Source organism: Anopheles coustani, chromosome 2 (assembly GCF_943734705.1).
Source record: "Anopheles coustani chromosome 2, idAnoCousDA_361_x.2, whole genome shotgun sequence".
Classification (NCBI taxonomy): Eukaryota; Metazoa; Arthropoda; class Insecta; order Diptera; family Culicidae; genus Anopheles; species Anopheles coustani.
Genome location: NC_071289.1, coordinates 42,780,676 through 42,803,373, shown reverse-complemented (window position 1 = coordinate 42,803,373; position 22,698 = coordinate 42,780,676). Strand labels below are relative to the sequence as shown.

The window sequence follows — 22,698 nt, the reverse complement described above, 5'->3', positions numbered from 1 at the left end:
CCAAGGTCCACATTCGCGATCGATCGGGAGATGAAAAGTGAGAAAATTCGGAAAACTCTATTGGCAGGAGAGCCGTCGCGTCTCCGCGCACCGCTCGGTACTTTTCTCACTTCACTCTCGACGACTTTACAGCGCGGACTATTGTTTCGATACGCAACAATGATTCCTTCGTCAAAACCTGTTGCACACGGACGCACTTGTGGGGCAAATGGGGCAAGAAAAAAAAATGCACACAACTGTGGACATCGATCGATCCCTTTAGCGGGGATGAGGATCCAAATGTGCACAAATACACAACCATACACGGCAGACAGACACATGGGCGCACCTAAACGACGGGTGTACTAGGTCGGGAGGTTTCACTTTTAATTTATGGATTACATTAATTGGAACTGTTTTATCTCTTTATGTGCTGCCATTTTCTTTCCCTCTGACGTCGATCGAGGCGGGGGTTCGTTGTCCTTGGCTTCCCAAAACGGTAGTTCACCGAGAGTGGTTTGTGTTTTCAAAGCTGACACATTTTTTTAAAAGTTTCAATACGAAAAGACACCTCACTGCACGTTCCACTATCCCAATCACCAGTAACTGAAAGGTTTTTGTGTTTTCCGAGCCCTTCTAAACGGAAATAGAACAGCGTTACATGCAAGTGACACGTGTTGCCTCGAGACGTGGGAAATAACTGAATGTCATTGGGCAGGATGCACTTCCCCCGGGGGACGAAAAGCGTTTATCGCTAACCGTTTCTCTATCATTTTTCATTCGAATGATAGTCTTGATTCACGACTTGCGGCGATTGACGCGAACTACACTGGTGTGTGCGGTGGACTTTGAATTTTTCCCCAAGGTCAACGATGATCTACAATGAAGGAAGCGTTTGTAAATGCTCCAATCAACAAACAGCTCGACTGGCAGGAAATAGCCAAACACACCCGTGCGGTTTTTCCCGTCACGAGAAGCGTCACTGACCGGCGTAATTCGCCGTTCAGCTACCGAAAGGAAAACGAAAGGAACGCACGCACGGCACGCGAGTTGGAAACAATTAACCCGTCCTCTGAACGGAATTGATCGGACACACTCAAACACACTCACGATTCAGCTTTAGCGGTATATTGTTTTCCGTTGTATTTTAGTTTGAACACACTGTTTGAAGCCTTAAGCACATCGGACCATCGGACGGACACGTCCCTTCGCGCTGACGAACGATCATGCAATGACGGATCGCGAGCTGGCGGTGAGATTTTCTTGTGCCCACGAATCGACCACACTACAGTCTCTCTCTTTCTTTTTTCCTCCGCCTCTCTTGGGTGGACTTTTCCCTCCCCAGCCCGGCCCTGGGTGGGCAATGTGGTGGAAAAATCGCGAACTTCTCGCCTTATAGTGATCTGCTTCCGCGTACTCACCACTGTTCGCGATATTCATCTCACTCGCGCTCCTGTCCATCTTCTCACGCGCCCAGTCTCAGCGTGTGTTCGTTATCGAAATGGTGGAGCTGAGGAGAAGCTGTCTTTCCTATCCGGACTCGTTTCCTTTTGCGGGCGACCCGCGGATTTGTGGAACATACGCCCCGCAACTGTTCCCCACTGCCCTTCCGTTCATCTTATCCTGCTTCCTTGGTGATTGCAATTCTATGTTATGATGTGTGTTTCAATGTTATCAGCGACACTCCGCTTGCGTGAGAGTGTTTGGTTTGTTTACTGTAGTTTGTTTATGTTTTGCGTTTGATTTGTTTCTATCGACACAGAGAAAGTCGTTATGTTGTTGCAGATCGATCGATCATGCCCAAAAATTAGCGGTCAGTTGGTGTTCTTTGCTTTTAATGGTGGCCTATGATTTGGAACCAAATGTGAACTTTATAAATACGGGATGGAGCTTTGTTTGAATGTGTTTTAAAAATGATCTCAGATTCATCAATATGTGTAAAGCACATCAGTAAAGCAAGGATTAGATAATATTAGATTGAGCTATTTCTATGAATTATTTAAAGTACTCCCTTTTTAATGTTTTGCTTAGACGATATTTTTTTACCATTTTGGGTATAGCAAATAGGTAGTTGTTCTATTATTTGCTGTTCATAAAAAGTAGCTTTCGCGAAGAGGGTCCGCGACAGCCGAGCGGTAGCGCCGGTTAGAACATCGGCCCATGAGCGCCGGGGCTCACCACCTCGACGGCGTGGGTTCGAATCCCAACCGAGACCGGACCCTCCCCTGTACGAGAGGACTGACTATCCACGTACAACAGGGAAACAAGTCTCGTAAGCCCTTAACGGGCAGGCATGACCAAGAGGTCGTTACGCCAAGAAGAAGAAGAAGAAAAAGTAGCTTCATGTTTAGGTAGGTAAAAATTATTATAAATAATCAACTTTATTTACGTTTTACATAATTTCATTTGTACATTATTTTTGGTCCGTTACAGACAACCATATCAACAACGTATTGAAATAAAAGTTTTGAATGAAGAAATGCTAGCATTAATTTAAGAACAAACATTCATAAAGTTAATTATATGAGGGGGAACTTAAACAATCTCGAGAGATGGTAATACGGCATCATGAATTAGGAGAAAGGAAAAATACACCGGTCATTCGAAAGTGCCATTAGATGGCACTTAACATTCGCACATTTGCACCAACTGCAGCCCCAATGCAGGAAGCCCCAGAAGAGAGGGTGCGTGCGAATTTTCATGCAGTTTTCATACCCGGCTCGTTAGTTTTCCACCGGTTTGGGAGCGTGTTTGTATTTGTTTTTTTTTTACTTTCTTTGCCCGTTTCCCCACTTCTGGCGCCATTGGCTTACGTCCCCTTGTGATACGGTTTCCGCATTAGATGACGCAATGGCATGATAGAAATAAAAACGAGCGTGCGAGGGGGAAAAAATACACACCACATTAACGACATAATCAAACCCTTGGTTAGTGGGACTTTTTTCCCTCGTTTCCTTTTACCTACTTAGAAAAGGCGGAGCGTCAATTGGTCCATGCGAATGTGGATTAGGTTGCTGATGAGATCGGTTCATTTCTTTTTCTTCTTCGCTAACTGTTGGCGCCACCCGCTGTGTGGAAAGCCGCATCCATCAATCCAACCCCCTTTTACTGATGGAGCGTACCGTCTGGAGAGCAAAGTCCGGCGCATAAGCGATCGCAAACAAAAAAAAAACGGGAAGAAAGGAAGGAATCATAATTGCACCGAACGCACTGACGACCGATCGAAGTGCAGCGCAAAAGTGCACTCCGTTGGCGGGTGCAGCCTTCGGTCAAAGATCACTTTGTGTCCCCTTCACCAACCCTTTCCAATTCGGCGGTAGGGAAAGGTATGCCGCCCTGCAACGTATTTTTCTTTCTCCGCTTCTTCTTCTTGCGGTTGTTGGCGTGGCCAAGGCCGTCGGTTTTCAACCCCGGCATTATCAGCTCAAGCTGTAAGTTCGTTCAACGCGCTGCGTGATGTGATAATGCGTTACGTTGAATGATAAGAGCATGGAATAGATGATGGAAAGAAAGTTTTAACCCTAATGTCACAAAATATTAAAAAAAACTAAAAGCATAAATTTTGCTTAAAAAATGTTTTTCAACTTCAACGTTTTTAAAAGGTTAACACTCATTTTGTATTAAACATGCTGGTGTATGAGATTTTCCAGTAATGTTGGCATTTTATGGATGAACTATTCATATTATTTTTTTTAGAATTAATTGATTATTGAATGGTTTTTCTCAAACACTTTTTCTGTATTTATGAGCTTCACATAAGTAAGAACACCATATTTTAAGACAAAGTTCTTTGAAAAAATGTGACGATAAATTATGCTTAAGATCTCTTCCATCGACAGATCAATCAAATTGCTAGCATAAAATTAAATCTTTCCCAACCGGATTGAACTGGTTCTGTCCGTAGCTGATGAAATACTTCCTCGAAAACCTGTCAACCACCCCGCGACAGCTGAAGCCTCAATCTTCCCGGAGCCCACGATCGCGGACAGAACTGGACCGAATCGGTCTTTGCCCATTCTCTCGGCGACCAACATGCATAGCTAAGCAATGCGCCGCGAAACTAAATTGCACTCACAACCGGGTGGTGGACTTCGTTGGCCGGCGCTGGCGATCATGATGATGCAACTTGCATCGCAGATAAAATCATCATTATGCTTCGTTTGATAGTGCTTGGCCGAGGCCGGTTTTGCAGCATCATTTTTCAACCATTCGCAGCCTCTATGGTAATCGGGAGGGCGAAAATGACGCTTGCGATGCAATGGCGTATTTGCTCGAGGAAAGAAACACTGCCGGAAGACACTGGAAGCTTATAGGGACGTACTTTTATGTTGGAAACACCATTAGCGGTCTTCTGGGAAGTTCCAGCGGATTCCTTTTACAGATAGCGAGTCATCCAACGCATGCGCAATACATTTTGTAGCTCTGATTAACGAACTTTGTCTAGAAAAATAATGCATCTGGTTGAACTTTTCAGCAAAAACCTTCGGAAAACTTACGACACCCCGAACGATAATTCCTTTTACTCCCGTCGATCTCCGATCTACGCGGTCTAGAACGTCAACTACAGGAACGAGTGCCTTGTAAGGTGCTGGTCTACGACGACAAGTGAAAAGTAATCGATCGTCCAGTGATCGGTGAGGAGATTGGACCGGACGAGGGAAGATGTAATTAAGTCGGTAGCAATTTCATAGAATGGCCCGTTTCGAAGGCCACCGGAGAGGGACGATAATTATGGACCGGGAGGTGAACCCAAGATAACAATTGCACGACGAACCCTTTAAGCTGAAATCATACACACATGGTAGCGGGACTAATGGGGACTAGGTATTGCACCTAGAAATCGATACATGTGCGCCACCGTGAACGATCTCCACTTGTGATCGATGATGGCGATGGCGCGAAAATGCACTGGGAATAAGAGCTAGAAAACCTTTTGAACTTGTAGCATACAGGAAAATTTAATGAGTAAATAAGAAGATTTGTATTCTCTTAAATTATCTCTCTTAAATTATATCTCTTATCTTATTTTACTATCTTAAATAAATGTTAACAACAACTTTGAAAAAACTTTGAGATAAGCAAACAAAATCATTACCAGCCGTTAGTCACAAAGGTTAATGTAGCCTAGTTTTGTTTGCTTTCTAGAATTATCAAATCTCTTTACCGTGTAAAGCACCAAACTGTAACAAATAACTAACAACTCCAACAATCTTCATGGTAAAACCCAACCATGACGAACACGAACGATCGAACGGTTTACGTTAGTAAGCTTATAGCAGAGATAAGCTGTACTAAAATACAAAAAAAATTGCGCATGCATTTCGTGATGTAGAATCCCTACAAAGGGAAAAAAAAATCTGACCCCAACCGATTGCTTTATTTCACTGGCCACCCCAACCGGCTCCATAGCTCAGCTGGTTAGAGCGTCGTGCTAATAACGCGAAGGTCGTGAGTTCGATCCTCTCTGGAGCCAAGTAAATTATCTTTTTTTATTTATAATTAATAAAGTTTGTTTTACCAGTTTGGTGTATTATTTTCTTGTGTTATAGTTCGAAGATGTCAAGGATTAATGAGGGCTTGATGGATAAGAGATGGAATTCCCCCAACCCGTAGGAAATTCCCTCACACAAAGTCGTCATGCCTGGTCAACAATTATAGGTCGGAATAAAACGCAGAAACAACCGGAAACCAACTTCGTCGACGTAAACAATAATTGTGCAAATGCGTAACTCGCGGGGAACAACGGAATCAACCACCTCAGCCGTTGATTTGCTTACTTTCTTCTTAGGCCACTGGTGCTGCGCAACGAAAACATAAACGAGAACCACGATCTCGAGATGTTTCTGCAGAAAGCTGCGCAGTTTTGTTGCTCGGCCGTGAATGTATGCACGAACCGAACTGGGCTAGCCGTTGTTTGTTCCGTCTAGTCCCCGTCAAAACAGGCTAATCTCTTCCCCCTATGACGCTTACGACAGAAATCGCCGCTCCATGTGTCAAGATCGCGAGGTTACTCCTTCGTGTTGTTCTCGGCTCCTGCCACACGCGAGATTCTGCCGGAACTGATAAGAAATCATATTTAGCACACTTACTTCCTCCTTCATCCAGCTTCCCCCCGCCCCCGGTAGTTCCATGCACTGACCTACTCAATGCATACGCGCTGCGTTCCGTGTCCGGCGGAATTTCACTTCCGTTCCCGATGCTGCACCAGATTCGCTATATAACATTGTCCGCGCGTGCACACCAATTGGCCCTTTTAACCCTTCAATGGGTGCGAGGTCCATCTTATCGGGAACGAAACGTACATGCAGAGGCGGATCAAATGTTCTAGGGGCCCCAAGCAGATATAGGTTCAAAGCGCCAAAAACATGCAATGCATTCATCGTTAAATTTTTTATTTCAAAATATTTAAAATTTAAATTTAGCTCAAACAATACATTTTGAATTTAATCGAAAAATTTTAATAGTCAAAAGCCTGATTTGCGAGCCATGTAAAACCATCAATAACATTCCAAGAGAATGTGTTTCCACTTATGGAAAAAAGAAAAAAGCTAGGGGCCCAAAACAGTTAACTCTGGATAAGCTGGAAAACATCTTTTCGCAGTTTAGGCAAATTGATGGCGTATATGATCATCCCTCTCCTCTCAGTTGCATACATAGAATAAGGACAATGATTTTGGGTACATCACCTTCGATTTGACAAAACCAAACGTCACATAACAAGAGAAATGTGGAGTGGGAAAACAAAGGCTTCATTTCAAACGAGGTTAAAAAAAAACATTTCAAGAAAAACATCCAAGATGCAAAATTTGGGAAACAAAGAAACAAGAAAATTGTAAATAAATGGGTTAAATTGTATGTTAGGAGTGTATTGAAGATACACAGAATTTAGAAGGAATTTCGCTAAGCGGTTGTAGCATAACATAAGAACTAGTAAAGAACCGAAAGAATAAGTATTCAAGTGAAGGAACAGCATACTAGAAGTTCAAGTTTTTTAAGACTACAATTGTCTTTCATCTGCAACTCGGGTTTTGATCTATTATACCGATAGGTGTGATAATTGAGGTTCTCAAGGACCAACACACGACGACGCGATGTGTCTATTTTCTCGAGACAGCCTGTAAAAATTACACACAAAAAGATATCAAAACTTCCGACCGCTTTTTCTGTCTGAAGCAAAATGATAAAGACCTTGATGGGAAGTATTTTTTTCTGCAAGTTTCACTTTATTTCCTCGATATTAGTAGTCTAATAATCATGATCAGTTGTGTGGTTTTTATTTTTGTTATTCTGTTTGACCAACTATTAATGTTATTTATTTGCAATTTCCACTGTCACATCGACTTCGGTTCATTGTTTTTCCACCTCAAAGTGATTTCCTATATGATCACCATTGGGTTTTTTCTTCTTTTTCTTCTATTAAATGTAACCTATTCCATTCTCCATTCGTCCCGGATCGGGTTTTACTTAAAGTCGTTTTACGTAACGCTTAAAGAACTTAACATAGTGCAAATGTACAGTTTGGATCTGAGGAAAGCACGGGGATAGATAGGGAATATTTAAATGTTACAACGGAAAAAATCTGACGGCAATTATACACAAAAACGAGCTCTTTTTGATCTTTACTTCTTTACATAGCATTATTATAAAATAATCATACCTTTCTCCTATGTTGTGAGGAAAGTAAACTAACGCATATGAATAGGTGAAGAGAAATAAATTTGCTCCATTCGGAAGTAAAAGAAAAATCTTCCGACTAGCCGTTCAGCCATTCTTCTACAAACGCTGCTTACTTGCATTTCTTCGTTTTCATGAAAATCTCCATTAGTGGAATTTTGTAAGCTTCCCGGAGAAGTCCCATCCATCACTGCGGGATCGCATTACGCGTGGAATATCTACAACAACCTACTGTTTCCTCCGATCCTTCAACAAGTTTGTGGTTTCTTAATCCGCCCGAACGGCCATGTTTTGGTTACTTCGTTTGACCAGAATAGAATCCATCATATCCCTTACGGTCGTTTCCCTAATATCAAAGGCTTGTTTGCTACAGTTCAAACTGTACAAAATGCGCGACAGCTACCCATCCTCCTGACCAAAACAACACGAAAACGAATCCTAGTTCCTTTCCTCGCCTCAACACCCCCAAAAAGTGTGCCCGTGGTTTCTTACATTCTCTTACCTAGTTGGTTTGCTTGCTGTTTATATTTCACGTCGGTAGAATATTATCAAATGTGTGTGTGTGTGTGTGTGTGTGTGTTTGTGTGCTTTTTCTGCTGATTTCAGCTTCAGCAAGGGAAGAAATTGGTTTGTTTCTCTTACTTGGTTAACTATCTATATTTAATTATCGTTTAATATTTATGTTATACTATTACAGTTGACTGTTCCATAGTTTTACTGTTTGGCTATAGGTTTGTTGTTGTTGTTTCTGTTTATTGACAGCAATAGAAGTGGTTACAGTTATAAGTTCCTAGTAATGTTAGTTTCTTCTCTTTTTTATATTATCAACCGCCATAGGTCTAGCATTTTTTAAATGCATCCCTACAACGGCTCAGCTTGATGCGTTTCGTGTTATATCGTGCTCGACATGGAAATGATCGCGAAAAATACAGACTGGTTTACTATTTCTTATTTTCATTTGCCGTAATATGTCTTTTCACCTTTTCCTCCCAACGTGTTGACATGAGCATTAGTTTTGCCAGAGAAAAGCCCATTTTAAACGATAGCAGGTTTCACGCACACAGTCAAATGCTTTCTGCTGCTCAAACTAGCACTTATGAACTCAAATCACCATGGCAACGAATGCACATTTCACATGGAATGCAACAAAATTTTGCCATACTAATTTAAATTTGCTAGTGCTGTTGGATGAAGAAAGGGGTTCGACAGTAATCACTACATGATATTTGCTATCGTTTATGATAAGCTTAAAAATGCTTATCAGCTTAGCTAGGGGGGACATAGAAACAAAAGTTGTACATTGTAAAGTAGTTTATCCTAGACACTGGTACAAGAAGAGCAAGCTTGTGATAGGTTAAAAAGTCGGTCGATAAATAGCAAAAGGTAAGCAATGTTGTAGCAAACAAAATAGAATTTTAAAAAGCCTGCGAAAGAGCGAAATATTTGTCAAATTTATTAAAGCCAAACTTTTCCCACCGGGTGAGAGTAAGAGAGTTATTTGCGACGTAGAGCACGCAGAAGGGCGATAAGACTACGTAAAGCACTACACCATACCAAATTGTTTGTTTTTCATCTTTGAATAATCTAATTGGCGCAATTTTGAGCGATATAATTTTTGCAACAGTTTTTTTTTCATTTCGTTACTATCTCATCTGTTACTTCAACGTCTACCAAGGGCTGGGCTCGAGTATGCTTATTTGCTTCATGCTTTTTTAAATGTTTCATTCCATTGGTTATTCTAATTATTAATGTCTTTTTTTGTTCTCACTTTCAAACCATTATGTGTGTGCCTAAATTTTCTCTTAACTGTTTTATCGCAAACAAAATAGTATGTTTCAATCTAAACAAGCGTAGCATCGTTGTGTGTTGAGAATAGATAGGATTCAATCGACCCATATTTTCAGGGTAAATCAATAGCTATTTTGTGTGATTCGAAATAGCTTGAAAATATGACGTACTTGTTTACAGCCACTAAACAGATCATGGTACGAAAAACATCTTTACGTAAATGATACGAATAGTTTGCCTTGCGTATTTATTATTATTATTTTTTTTTTTTGAAAGCAACAATCTATCAAAATATCTTCAAAATCACTAGCCGCTGTTTTAGGCATCGAAAGTTGACCAATGAATTTAAATGCATTGCAATACACATGTTAAAGTTGCTTCGCTGTATGAAAATTCTACGAACCCTTATCTGAAAATGGATGTTGCATTTGAGAGTGTGATGCATACACACACTTTTCATCATGTATTTGCTGTGGTTATTTTGTTCGCTACATTTTCAAAAACGCTTCCTACGTGTTTCCTTTTTCGTCCTTTTGGCATTCGTGTTTCGCACTATATATCTCATATATACGGCTACATAATTGGTGTAACGCTATGAATATAAATTTTATTTGTGAGTGAGTGGTTTTACTAGTTTTCATATAAACTGCAACTCCAACTAGTACTGTGCTACGCTTGTGGTTAAGATTTTTTGTTTGTTTTGCTAATGCAACTTGTTTTGTTTCATGTTCCAGTGTATTTTTGATTTCCGTAAGAACCTTTTTGACTTTAGGCAAATGCTGCCAACATTTGGCTTGCCAACACGCCAGCCGTTTGAAGTGCCATTGTACCCGCACTTTTCGTCTTTCTTTTCCTACAAGGTAAAAAATATATCTGTGTTTTATATAAGTCGTTACAAAATAGGAAAGATAAAAGGAATTACAAGTAATCTATACAGAATGTCTTAACAAGTGAACCTCTTTTACTGTACGATCATCATGATCCTGTCTCGACGGTAACGTTGGATGATCATTCCCCCCCCCTTCCTTCATTTTTCTCTGCCTATAAATAGTGAAAATAATCTTTGTACAAAACGAAAACGAAACTAACAAAACTGAACATTATGCTTTATTTTTCGTTGAGCATGTTTTATACACAACTAATAATAATCTCGATTCGTCATTCCGGCTACATCACCCCATTACCAAAGCGTAATGCGATTTGTTCGCATCCATTTTTTCCCCACGCTGTCCGGATCTAACTTAGCGTCACGAAATAAATATATCCAACTATAGAACGCAAAAGAAAAACCCGTTTTTTTGTAGAACGCTCCTGGCTGGGAAACAAGAAGAAGAAGAAAAAGAAGACGAGAGTTGTTTTCCACAACACAGATACACACACCCCCCATGAGCTCATAGACATAAATGCATACATGCATATAACGTACACTATATCTCCTCGCGTTCCTTATCAAAAGTTGCTCGTTTGGCTGTGGTCTACTCTTTTGACGAGAAAACAAAACACACTTCTTCATCTTCCTCTTCTTCTGCCTTACCTCGATGAATATTGTGGCCGGCGGAATTCTGCCGGTTGGGAAGAGGGGCGTGCTCCCTTCCTAGCGAAAGGGAAGCTACAGGTGTTTTCATTTCTTCTTACCACCACCGCCGGCGGTCACGCTCTCCGGATGTCATGCGGACGTTTCGTTCGTTTCCTGCCAGCCCTCGCTGTCGTCGTCGCTCTCGGATGACTCCGATTCGGACAGCTCGATGGCGACGCGCCGTGCCAGGATCGAGGCGACATCGTGCAGACCCTTGTTGCGATCGTTCTCTTTCGCCTCGTGGTTCTGTTTTTCCACCTTGCGCAGTTTGATACCTACAACACAACAAAATCAATTCAATCAATTGAATTAGTAAAGTGGAGACGTTCGCTGGCCACCGTGCGTGGCACACACACTTACCGTCACGGATGGCTTTCATAAGATCACTGCGTGGATCGTCGTATGTGATCTTCTCCTGAGGTGGAATTTTCTTCAGCTGATGCATCTTCGGCATGTTGTACAGATCACCGTTGGCCAGCGGTGGCTTCGATGGGCTCAATGGACCATCCAGCATTGGCGGAGGTGGCGGAGGTGGCGGCGGTGCAACATTTGGTGGCGATTGTTTGGGCGACAGCTGCGAGTGCATAGAAGAAGTACAATATTAATATTGTTTTTTTTATGCCGAAGAGAAATGATAAACAATAAATTAGAATCACAAATTTGTCAGCTTTATGAGTGCATGAAACGTGCATCCATGTTGGATGATGCACTAAAAGAATAAAACAATAAAACATTTGCCTTTTTGCTTCACGTGTAACACTAGAGTATATTGCTTTGGAATCTTGCCCGAATGCTTTATAGCGGTATTTTTGGCCGCTCTTTTAAAAATATGACATGTTCGTAATTTTTATAGAAATTCGAATCCGTAAACGGATACGTTTTAGAAATAAATATAAATATCTAAAAATATATTCAACCGTTTTAGAGATTAAGAAAAACGAAAAATGTGTAGCGATCTAAAAACCACTATTTGAACTCTAGTGTAAATGATTCGGTTTAGTGGAAAAGTACGGTAAGTTGTGAATTGATCTTTCAATCATTCAAACCATTAATAACAGGTAAGCAACGAAATGTGAATCTAATTGTTTGTAAATGTTAAACCCACAATTAATATCGCAGAAACAGACATATTAACACTCCCAAAATATATCGACCCGTTGTGGATAATTATCTCTTAACCTAATTGGGTTGACTTGTCTGATCTCTGGGTGAATTCCCATAGGAAAGGACAGCATTGTTATTGACCCGAACAATGTTTTGTTGCCGAGTTTATGTCGAAGGAAACCGGTACCCAAATACACACACACACATATCGTTAAGCTCCTAATGATACACTTCATTTGGGAGGTTACAAACTTTCATCAGACACTTTTCTTTTATTCCGCAGAGCGAAACACATAAATGTGAAACGAAAAGACAACAGGATCCGTGCAAGTAAACGGACACTGAAACAAATTCGACTCACCGGACATTGAATATTTTGGAGGACCGCTTTCGGTGTTCTCCATCTCAATCAATTGACGAAAAGGGAACCAGTTGTAGAAAAATTGAACTGTGGTAGTTTCCCTTGGACTGCAACGATCATGCGACGCTTTCTCATTAGAAGAGAAAAGCAACGAGTCTCACGACCAATCAATTTGCAACGAGGCATTGCAAGTGAGGCACACAGCAGTTATACAACTTACCTGTTCCGGGATTGGCGGCGGTGGTGGCAGGTCGTTCATCGACATCTGGTTCAGCTGCATGTTGAGATTGTTCAGATTGTTGATCTGCTGGTTGAGCTGGGCGAGCGCCAGTTGATTCTGGTCCATCATCGACTGTACGACCACTTGCTGCTGCTGATGTTGCTGATGTTGCTGCGCTTGTCCCGGTCCGCCAGTCATGCCCAGCTGCGGAGAGCCCGATCGCGAGCCGGACCGGTTGAGGAGCAGCTTGGCGGCCACACTGGTGCCCCCGTTGGCCATCGTGTGCGGGGGTGACTGAAGACCCTCGGGGATCGGTGGCGGTGGTGGCAAGTTGTCCCGTCCGGTCGAGAGGCTACGGCTGCGCGTGGGTGTGTTAGCGTTCGAAGCGTTCGGCGTACCTCCACCACTACCGGACGAAGGCGGAGCGGGTGGTGGTTGCGAAGGGCGCGATTTCGATCGTGACGGAGTGCCCGGCGCGTAGAGACTTTCCTGCGAATTCTGGTTCAAGCTGGAACCGTACAGCGATGGGTTGCCATACTGGTCGGTATAGATCGGTTGTTGCTGCTGTTGGTAGATGCTGTTCGGATGCTGATTCGATACCATTTGGTTTTGCAGGTGAGGGGGCATCTGCTGTTGATGGTAGCCACCGCCGCCCGGCGAGGGAGGCGCATAACCGACGCCACTTCCATCGACCATTTCTCCACTGTTCGGTTGCTGGTAGCTTCGTCGCAGCTCGATCGAGTTTGGCCGTGCCGCGCCGCTGCTGCCTCCCATGGCCGACGAGGACCGTGAATCGTAGATCATGCTGCCACCGGCGGCCGCCATCGCACTGTTGTAGATGGCTTCCTCGTTCGAGCCGGGGATCGCATTCGGTGTGCGATAGATAACGTTATTTGGCATCAACGTCTCGCCGTGGCCGATCGCACGCTGACGCTGCTTTTCGCGCGTATTATGCGGTGCTCGAGGGCGCTTTTTCTGCCGGCCGCCACCACCATCCGCACCACCGTCGGCGCGCGGTTTGTGCACCTTCTTTCCACGATCGTGCATCACACGCTCGGTGTCCTTCAGCATCTCCTGCCGCCACAGCTCGAAGAAGTAGTTCGGATCCGTGTAGAACTTCAGTCCATCCTTTCCATCGTCCCGGTAACAGTTCAGTTTATCCAATGGAGGTGGTTTATCGCAAGCCTACAAACGGGAAAAAAACATTCATTAGCATCGGAATTGAATTCGAATCACCCACTTCGATCGACTTTACCTTATAAACCTCCAGCATCGCCGACGGCATCGTTGCTCGGGAGAAGATCTGCTGGTCGAACATGGTGGCACTTTTGAACGCCTTCTTCAGCTGAATGTCCTGCAGGGACACCTCCTCGACGGTGCTATCGAGCTGCGTTACCTTAATCGCGAGCCGGTCGATACGGGCCTGCAGCGAATTGGCCCGCTCAGCCAGCCCTCCCGCGTCCCGTGCCAACTCGCCGAACAAATCCTCCGCATGTTTCGACAGCGACGACAGTTGACGGACGATATTGGTCAGCGTGGTGTTGGTGACCGTCTCCAGCTCGGCCGGAAGCTCCTCGCGCACGTACACCGACCGTGCGACGAAGACCGGTTGCACCAGGCGCTTCGGTAGCGGCATGTTGCAGTTTCTTTACTATTCGCTGCGAAACTAATTAATAAATTTCTCCCAACTTAACGGACGTGCGTGCGTGCGTGTACCACCGCGCCTTGGAGCCCTAATGGAGCCTCCACACACACACACGCGCGCGCGCGGGCGCTCGTTACCCGGGGAGGGAAGAAGCTTTCTCCAAACGCAATTTTAAAGCGCAATCTGTACGATGGCTTACGTTTTTGCTATTTTCCAGTATGCTTTAATCCACCAGCAAACAAGAAGAAGATGATGATGATGATGATCTCTACTAGCGATTCACTCTCTACATGTCCCTGCACCGTTGGACGCAACTACATTTTAAACCTGAAAGAAAAAAATAGAAAAAGGGAACATTAATCTCACTGGCGCTAAACATATCTCATTAAATCGGTTTCTGTCTAAATTATTACGATTAATTCATTGTTACACTCCATATCGCTCCGGATGTTGTACCGATCGTGATTATCGTCGATCAAAGCCGGCACACGAACGATCGCGGAAAGTGCGTCCGTGCGTCTTAGATGTATTTCGGTGATTAAAATAGGCGTACATAAATGAGTACCATCATATAGGTGCGCGCCAAGCTGACCTCCTTTCCTCTCGCACCGTCCCTCCCTCCCCACTTTAGGGCGACATCCTCATTCTGCAATCGTTTGCAGTAACCCGTTGGCACAAACGGGATGAAATCATGCCACCCCACCCTCACCCGGAGGAAGTGGGTGATTATGTTAATTGAATGTTATCCTCCTTTCGCCCATCAGCTAACCCAATCATCCGCGAGATCCGTCCCCCCGCACGTCCGTCCACCAACACATACAGGCGTCATGAGGCAGTTATACCCTTTTTTTCTCGATTGTCTAGTTTCGCTCAGCGTAACATCTAACCGCCCGTTCGTTTTTATGTTGCGCGATGACGGAATGTGCATGCAAATCACAATACCAGTCGTACACAGCACCCCACCCACCTACCTTGCCCCATCGTGGTTGCATCCCATTTCTTGGGGCGTTTATTTGAAAATTGCATTACAAATATGTAGATGATGAACGGTTGTTTGCAGTGGGGGAATTAACTTCGTTCAGATCAACGGGCTGAAATCGCTGCGGGAGCTGTTGTCTGTGATGTTCAATATGAAACATGTCTGAGATTGATGAGATACGTTTCCATGTACACAACATTTCGAATTGAAACCATGTGAAAACATTTTGAACATTAAAGATGTAAAACCAAAAATAAAAAACATGTTACCGAAACGAAGTCCTTTGAATTGTCACCTTCTATTAGAACCCCATTCATCCCAATTTGCCTGCAGTGCCGTACACGTTGGTGTTAATTGGACCAACGCTTGACACGTCTATAGCCCCCGGGTGGCCCGTGCACAGTGGTTAAACCAAAGGAGCGGACCGGTCGTCCGAATATTTCGTGGTGTCGTTGTGTTCGATTAAAATAAGAGATTATTGGTTGTCGAATGCATTAAAACCAATTGTATATTTATAAAATCTAAAAGGAGGTCCGCGACAGCCGAGCGGTAGCGCCGGGGCTCATCACCTCGACGGCGTGGGTTCGAATCCTAACCGAGACCGGACCCTCCCCTTTACGAGAGGACTGACTATCCACGTACAACAGGGAAACAAGTCTCGTAAGCCCTTAACGGGCAGGCATGACCAAGAGGTCGTTACGCCAAGAAGAAGAAGAAGATATTTATAAAATATGTTACCATTTTTACTTTTCCTTGAATTTCCATGCAATATCCTGAGCCTACAAACCGTTCCTTAGCGTACAGTATCACGCCTAGTTTGCAGGCGTAAACAGAGATGAAGATTCAACTTTTGGTTGAACCCAGGAACCCCAGGGCTTACAAGCTTACAATGAGTAGAAGGCATCGAAAAAAGAGTCATGGTTATAACTCTTTACTTGAAAGTTATCTTTGAATTTAATTGTCACAATAACGGCATATTTGAAATGGTTGATTATTCATCGAGTTCCCCGTGTTGTATAAATTTGGTAGATACACCTTGACTTATGTGTACATGCTTATTGTATGTATATTAGGAAGCTTCAATTGTAAAATTTAGATAACTTTATTAAAAAATACTGATCAACCTTCAACAACATCTGCAGTGCTCAAACTTAATGTGTGGAAAGTTTCTAAAACGACGGTTCAGTATTGGTCGAGTTTTCAATGTACACAAAACTCCTTACATAAAAAAACTAAAATATATAAAAGATAACTCCTAAAGTCCAAGTTCACGCAGTCAATTTTATCTGCATACTTTCTCAAGATGTTATATTTATGCCATTTTGATAAGGTTCCAACGAGTTCCGTTTAGTTAAAAAAAACTATGTAGTGGTTTATGTAAAAAAATTCATTTATTTAAAAAAAAAATTCTGAATATTTCCATAATATTTATTTTTTTATAAATTTGCCTGATTAGAGAGAGTTTTTACAAAATGTCAAACCAAACGACCAGACTCTGAGCCACTGTGCTGGTAGTGGTGTTGGTTAAGAATTTAACCATTTTAGAGTGAGCACGAAAATTGTCAAAGCGATTTGGCATAATTAAACGCGACCCGGGTTCGCTTTGAAGCGCTACTTGTGGGGTGCACCGGGTTTTAAAAAAAGAAAAGATTACCTCTAAAAATAAGTGTATCGCACAGAAAACCATAACCCGAAGGCGCACACATGGTTTCATGTTTGTGAGATTTGTAGAATGAAAAAGGGAGAATGATGGTGTAAAGGAAAACAAACGGCACAAGAAATACGCACCGTTGTTTCCTAGGTGGTCCATACAAATGTGGCATACAAATAAACGCGTGTCCTCAGGTAAGTCAATCAGTGTCAAACTTATCGATCGGCAGCCAGCCGACAGTCGTCGTCCGCGCGCGTGTTGATTAGAAAGCCCAAGGGATGGGGATGAGTAGAAAATTGCCCGGAAAGGAAGTTACAACCTAGATCGATGCGACGGAAGCGCAAGGGAGATAAAGTAAAATCATCACCATCCAACCCCCTCCCAACCGCCCGGTAATTGGGTGGAGAAAATGGATCACACGCGAACGTAGGCCCTTTTAGATTTAATAAGTCTGTCGATGAGACGACTTCCTGTTCCGTGCTACCGGTGGCTTAAACACGCAGATGCTATGATAAGAGACAGTTCCATGTCAGCGGCGTGGCAAAACTTTCATTTCAATAGGAAATTAATTACTTCGTCTACGTGTATGAACCAAGTTGTTCGCTGTGGTGAAATGTTAAACGCAACAAAGACAAGTTTCTCGACGTTGTCCAATTGAAATAGAGGCAAATCCTCTAACACTTGACCAATCGGGCCCGGGCTGGAACCTAACTGCTCCGATGTGTCATTAACGACCGAAGCAAACGAGCTAGCGGTGCCAACGAACCACCGGAGCACAGTCCCTTCGGTTTCTGCCATCCATCAGACGGAACGGGGCCGGTGGCAGTGTAGCATTAATCGTTTCCACTATCTCCGCCGTTCGTGGCTTTAATCTTTCTCGCTCGACGATATCGCGGAATGCGTTGCGCGAAGAAAATGCGATCCGCAAAAGTAGGTTACCTGACTGATGACTGGGCGAATCGAGCGGTAGAATCGGGCGTGCTCGCAAAACAAGCCGGCGAGAGATCGATCGTGCCTCGGCGGCCCGTGCTGGCTATAGCCATTAGAAGGGCGAAGGCGCGCAGTGGTTGGATATAGAATGGCACGGCACGGGAAATGCACGTGATTAGAGAAAATGCCCGCCGGGCGGGTTTCGTGTCCACACATAATTGGCCAGGTGGTGTGTGATGCCGGCTTTCTGCTGCTGAACCCAGCGGGCAGCGCAACATAGTCCCCGGTGCTCTGCTCTCGGACGTGCGTTTGGAACGGTAAGACTTCGGACACAGTTGATCTCGTTTTATCGTGCACCTTTGAGCACCACATACTTCGGTAATAATGAGCGATGCGGGGAAAGAAGTGTTTCTCGTGTGCCCTGGACTTTGAGAAATCTAGGGAGACAAGTCAATTCAATCTGTGGTGATAAGATTGGTAGTGGAAAAATCCGTAGTTGATGACTCTTTCTCAACTCCTAGTTCTGGCTATGGCTAGAAAACATAGCAGGGATAGCCGTGTGCTTTAGCATAAATCGTGGGTAGCATGCCGCATATAAAATTAAATTTAAACTGCACAAGAGGACGGACTGTTTACGTATGCCACAAGAAAGTACTGGATTGCAAGGAAGATCTTTAAGCAGAGAAGAAGAAGGCTATATCCAAAATTATTTTTAACGTTTCACAATTAGAGCCTTAATGTCCAAAGCAAAATGAAGGTCCTAAGCTCCGAAGTAAAACAGATTCATATTCAATGTCTAGAAGTCCAGAGCCTAGAATTTTGAATCTCGGAGGGTTCATGAATAAATCGAAATTAATCCAATCGAAAGAATTATAAGTATAACTCTAAAGAACATGGGTTCAATTTGCTTCAATAATCTTTGAATCTCGGAATGTTCATGAATAAATCGCAATAACTCTAAATAGCCTCTAAATAACTCTAAATAGCCTGGATAACATTTTCTTCAAAAACATCTCTAAATCCACATATTATGTAGTGTTTATTTAGACCATTTTCAAAAATGTACGGTGATAAGTAATGCGTTTTCCATTGGGTTTTATTGCCTGTTAACGATCATACCGACCACAACGGATCCATGACTAATCTTCAATGAAATGCACTATAAAATAAAATCCCATAAAAAGATAAAGGTGAAGTTTATGAACAAATTTAAAGTGTTCACATTGCAAGAAACTCTGGTACAATGGCATGAACGAAGCACGATGGCATCAGCAGCGAGGGATCTTTTCCGTTCGCAGTCGATCATAAAGATTACCTCATCATAGCTCCACGGCCATCTTACCACATACATCTTTAACACCTTGCAATAAACAACATTAAACAGTTACAGTCTGGAGGGATGGGTTCGTCACTATTTGTGCAACGGTGTTAAGTGTTGGTGTTTTCCTATGTGCGTTTTGCAGCAGCCGAACGATCATCAGCATCCCGCAATCCAACTCGTCCGGATTGCCCTTGCTCCAGCGATGATGTCATAAAGATGTTTAATTGTTTGCATATTTGCAGCTTACTGATCGTACGATCGCGCTCGGAGGGTCGACCTGGCGGATGCCCTTTCAGAAGCCGACACACGCTCGCGAGTGGATCGGAATCTACGGAAGTGCATTTCTGCGCCATTTTGCGCACTCGTCGAGCGAGCTTAAGTATCTCTTTGAGCTTCCGCCCTGTCCAACGGTTGCGAGGAAATTAATGACTCCTAGGAAAGTCATTAAAATGATCTTCTCCAGCGAACAGTATTCGTTCGCAGCAATATCGGCAGGAAGTTCGTTCATTTGATATGTGAAATGTGATGTGAAATGTTTACACCAACGCACTGTTGGATTCTTAATTTATTTAATTAGCTTTACCGGAGTGCAGCTTTAACTAACTGCAGGAATTTATTACGCTTGTTTTCATTTTTGATCAAAATTACTGAATAGTAAAAATACATCATATCATCGCTGCAAAAATCTTTACTTTCGCGTGAGTGCTTTGTTCTCCTTTCAAGAAATGGATGATTTCTGTAGTGCGGAGTAAAAGCCACTTCACTGGAACCCTTCAGCTGCGCGATCTGCGCCGCGTAAATCAATGGAAACTGCACCCAAGCCCCTTTCTTCCTCCACTGATGCCACTTTCCTTTCAAGCACGGACACTCGGTCGGTTTGCTTTGAAATGTGCCTTTTCTCGTCACTCCCCTATCGAGTGGAGCCAGTGCCGCTAATCCACTCAAACAGATTCGCTTCTGCGCGCGCTGACCGTAGCTTTACGACTGCATCCATAACGACTACCATAAGATCCGCCTGTTCGCAGAAGCTTAGACGCCGGTGAGGTGGTGCATTGGTTGGCTAGCTGCTGGAAGATACGGAGAACCCACTTATCTTATCTACTCTGTTAGACACTCCGCCCCGAGATTCGAAACTCCAAAGGGAAATGAAAGGGAACCCGCGACCCGTCGTTAGATGTGCTGGGATCGTAATGTCTCACTTCGGATACTTTTGATCCCCTTAGGAAACGCAAATTATACTGAAACTCTGATAAGGGTCGTAAACATTTACAAAAACCGGTAGTTTCTAATGCATGCGTGAGATTCGACAGATAACTTTACAGGCCTATGGCGTATTTGGCTGATCACTTGAAACGCCACAGCTTGTTGGTTATTTCATTAATGCGTCAGCAAATGTCAACTATATTCAACATCCGCAAAAAAACTGTCCATTAAACAAAAGTACGACTTTTAATACATGTACTTTTTTAAAAGTATTTATGTCTACATCATGCAACTCCATTAAATGAGGCATTAAGTCATTTTTTACTCAATAGAAAATCGTATTGATTTTGTTTATTTCCATTAACAATTCCTTCGGTAAATAATGTCGATAACATACTTTCAAATTTTATATTCACGTAGAGTACCAAGGGTTTTTAGCACACTTTTTTAGTGGAATATTTTTTAATACATTTTGTTTCTTACATTTGTTAAACCGATGGTTTTCGAAGGCCAAGCAAAGACTTAGCCTCCCAGATAACGTATTTTTAATATTACTATAGTTTTTATGCTGCATTTTCATTTATTTATGGGTCACAAACTTTTTAGAACTATTTGCTGCTGTGTCCCCCACTTTTGGGTGACGTGAGTACTCAACGTGTTAAGAGAAATTGTCAATTTTTTAAAAAGGATATTGAAACTTTATTTCTATTACAATATTTACAGGCGTAGAGATTTTCCATAACAGGATAACCGTTGCTAAGAAAATAACTTACATCTCTTAAAGGTGATGAACAAAGATTGAGTAATGGTTTGGTTGTTGTTGTTTTTTAACACGTTACATATCGATTTATTGCTACTCATAACTATCAACACGTTGACTGCCATGTCACCCAAAAGTGGGTGACAGCAAAGCTCAGTTCTAAAAAGTTTTGACCCATGAATAAATGAAAATGCAGCATAAAAAATATATTAATATTTTATATCAATTCTTTGGGAAGCTAAGTTTTAGCTTAGCCTTCAAAAATGGTTGGTTTAATTAATGTTTTAAACAAATTAAATTAAAAAATATTGTTCTAAAAAAGTGTGCTAAAAACGCTTGGCAGTCAACTTGTTAAACTTACTAGTTCATGTGATTAATTATCTATATTACGAAACAATTCATTCATGTATTAATAACAACATTTAGCTCTTGCTGAGATATTTGGGGTGGTCAACTGATCACCAGGAAGCTCCAGAACACGATTTGTAGGGGTCCTCTAGTGAAGGTTTAACATCATTTTTAGTATCTTGTTTGTTCTGATTAGCAACTTTTTTTATATTCGCTGACTGCAACCAAACTGGAGATGCGCACAGTATTTTTGGAAGTATTATTATTGTACAAAATATGGATATTGGCAACAATCTAACATGTAATATTATAATGTGTTAGATATATATTTTAAATGCTTATCTTTCCGCATGATCCGATACTGGTAATATTAATGGACGAATGCGTCGCGTGAATGGATATGCCATTTTTCTTTCCATCGCCAGAATTCCTATCCATTTTTCCCTCCTTTCATCGAGGGGAAAAATGGTTGTGTAAGCAGCTTGCACATTTTTCTCCACTTTCACATTAGACGATTATTGCTTTTTGCGATCGATGCTCCCTTCGCCGAAGGGCAAAACTTAAAGCGCCGCTAAGGAGAGTCCTCCTCCTCGAGACGGCCGAAGGGTAACCCTAACCGTGTACCGTCGGTCGTGTGCAGTTCTCTACTCGCTGCCTATAAATTAAATCAATTCCAATTCGACCACTGAGGCTGGAAACACTCAGAATCCAGCGTAGAGCTGGGCGATCGTGATAGGAAGGTACATGTGTGTCCCGAAAGACAGTCTTTTGCCGGGGTCGTCTGAAGAGAAAGGTTTCCTCCCTTTCACTTCACAACTTTTTTTAAAAAGCCAACCGGGCAGATACGGTCGGAGGTCTCGAAGGAAGCTAAAAGTGGGGGTTCTGCATTTATCCAGCGGCGTCTTATGATTTGATTCCAGTCTTTATTATGTTTGCCTTTCAGAGCATTTCGCTAAAGAGGGGTTCTGCTACGTTTTTTTCCATTTGGTGCTAGGGTTTGGGCCTAACTTTCAATCGATTTGTATTATTTATGTGCTTTTGGGATTATAACGCACACTCTTGGCACTTTTTATCGAAGGATGAGAGGACTGAGACTGATTTGAAATAGCCGAAAAAAAATTATGGCAAACTACGGACTACACTTATTGAGTTCACAAGA

The 22,698-nt window shown here is 42.7% G+C and overlaps 1 protein-coding gene and 1 non-coding gene across 10 annotated transcripts in view; one reads left to right on the top strand and one right to left on the bottom strand.

The window, feature by feature from the left end:
* Nucleotides 1–5,378: 5,378 nt before the first annotated feature.
* Trnai-aau (transfer RNA isoleucine (anticodon AAU)) lies at nt 5,379–5,452 on the top strand. The gene has a single exon. It is a non-coding gene; the product is annotated as a tRNA-Ile (tRNA).
* Nucleotides 5,453–9,240: 3,788 nt separating this feature from the next.
* LOC131266296 (actin-binding protein WASF3) overlaps nt 9,241–22,698 on the bottom strand; it is a 28,304-nt gene continuing 14,846 nt past the window's right edge. For all 9 annotated transcript variants that reach the window (XM_058268750.1, XM_058268751.1, XM_058268745.1 and 6 more), the window contains exons 3-6: nt 13,958–14,674; nt 12,703–13,887; nt 11,378–11,591; nt 9,241–11,292 (exon numbers count right to left, since the gene is read on the bottom strand). In XM_058268750.1, coding sequence (XP_058124733.1) covers nt 11,108–11,292; nt 11,378–11,591; nt 12,703–13,887; nt 13,958–14,338 — 1,965 coding nt within the window. In that variant the 5' untranslated portion in view covers nt 14,339–14,674 and the 3' untranslated portion in view covers nt 9,241–11,107. The remainder of the gene's footprint in view (nt 11,293–11,377; nt 11,592–12,702; nt 13,888–13,957; nt 14,675–22,698) is intronic.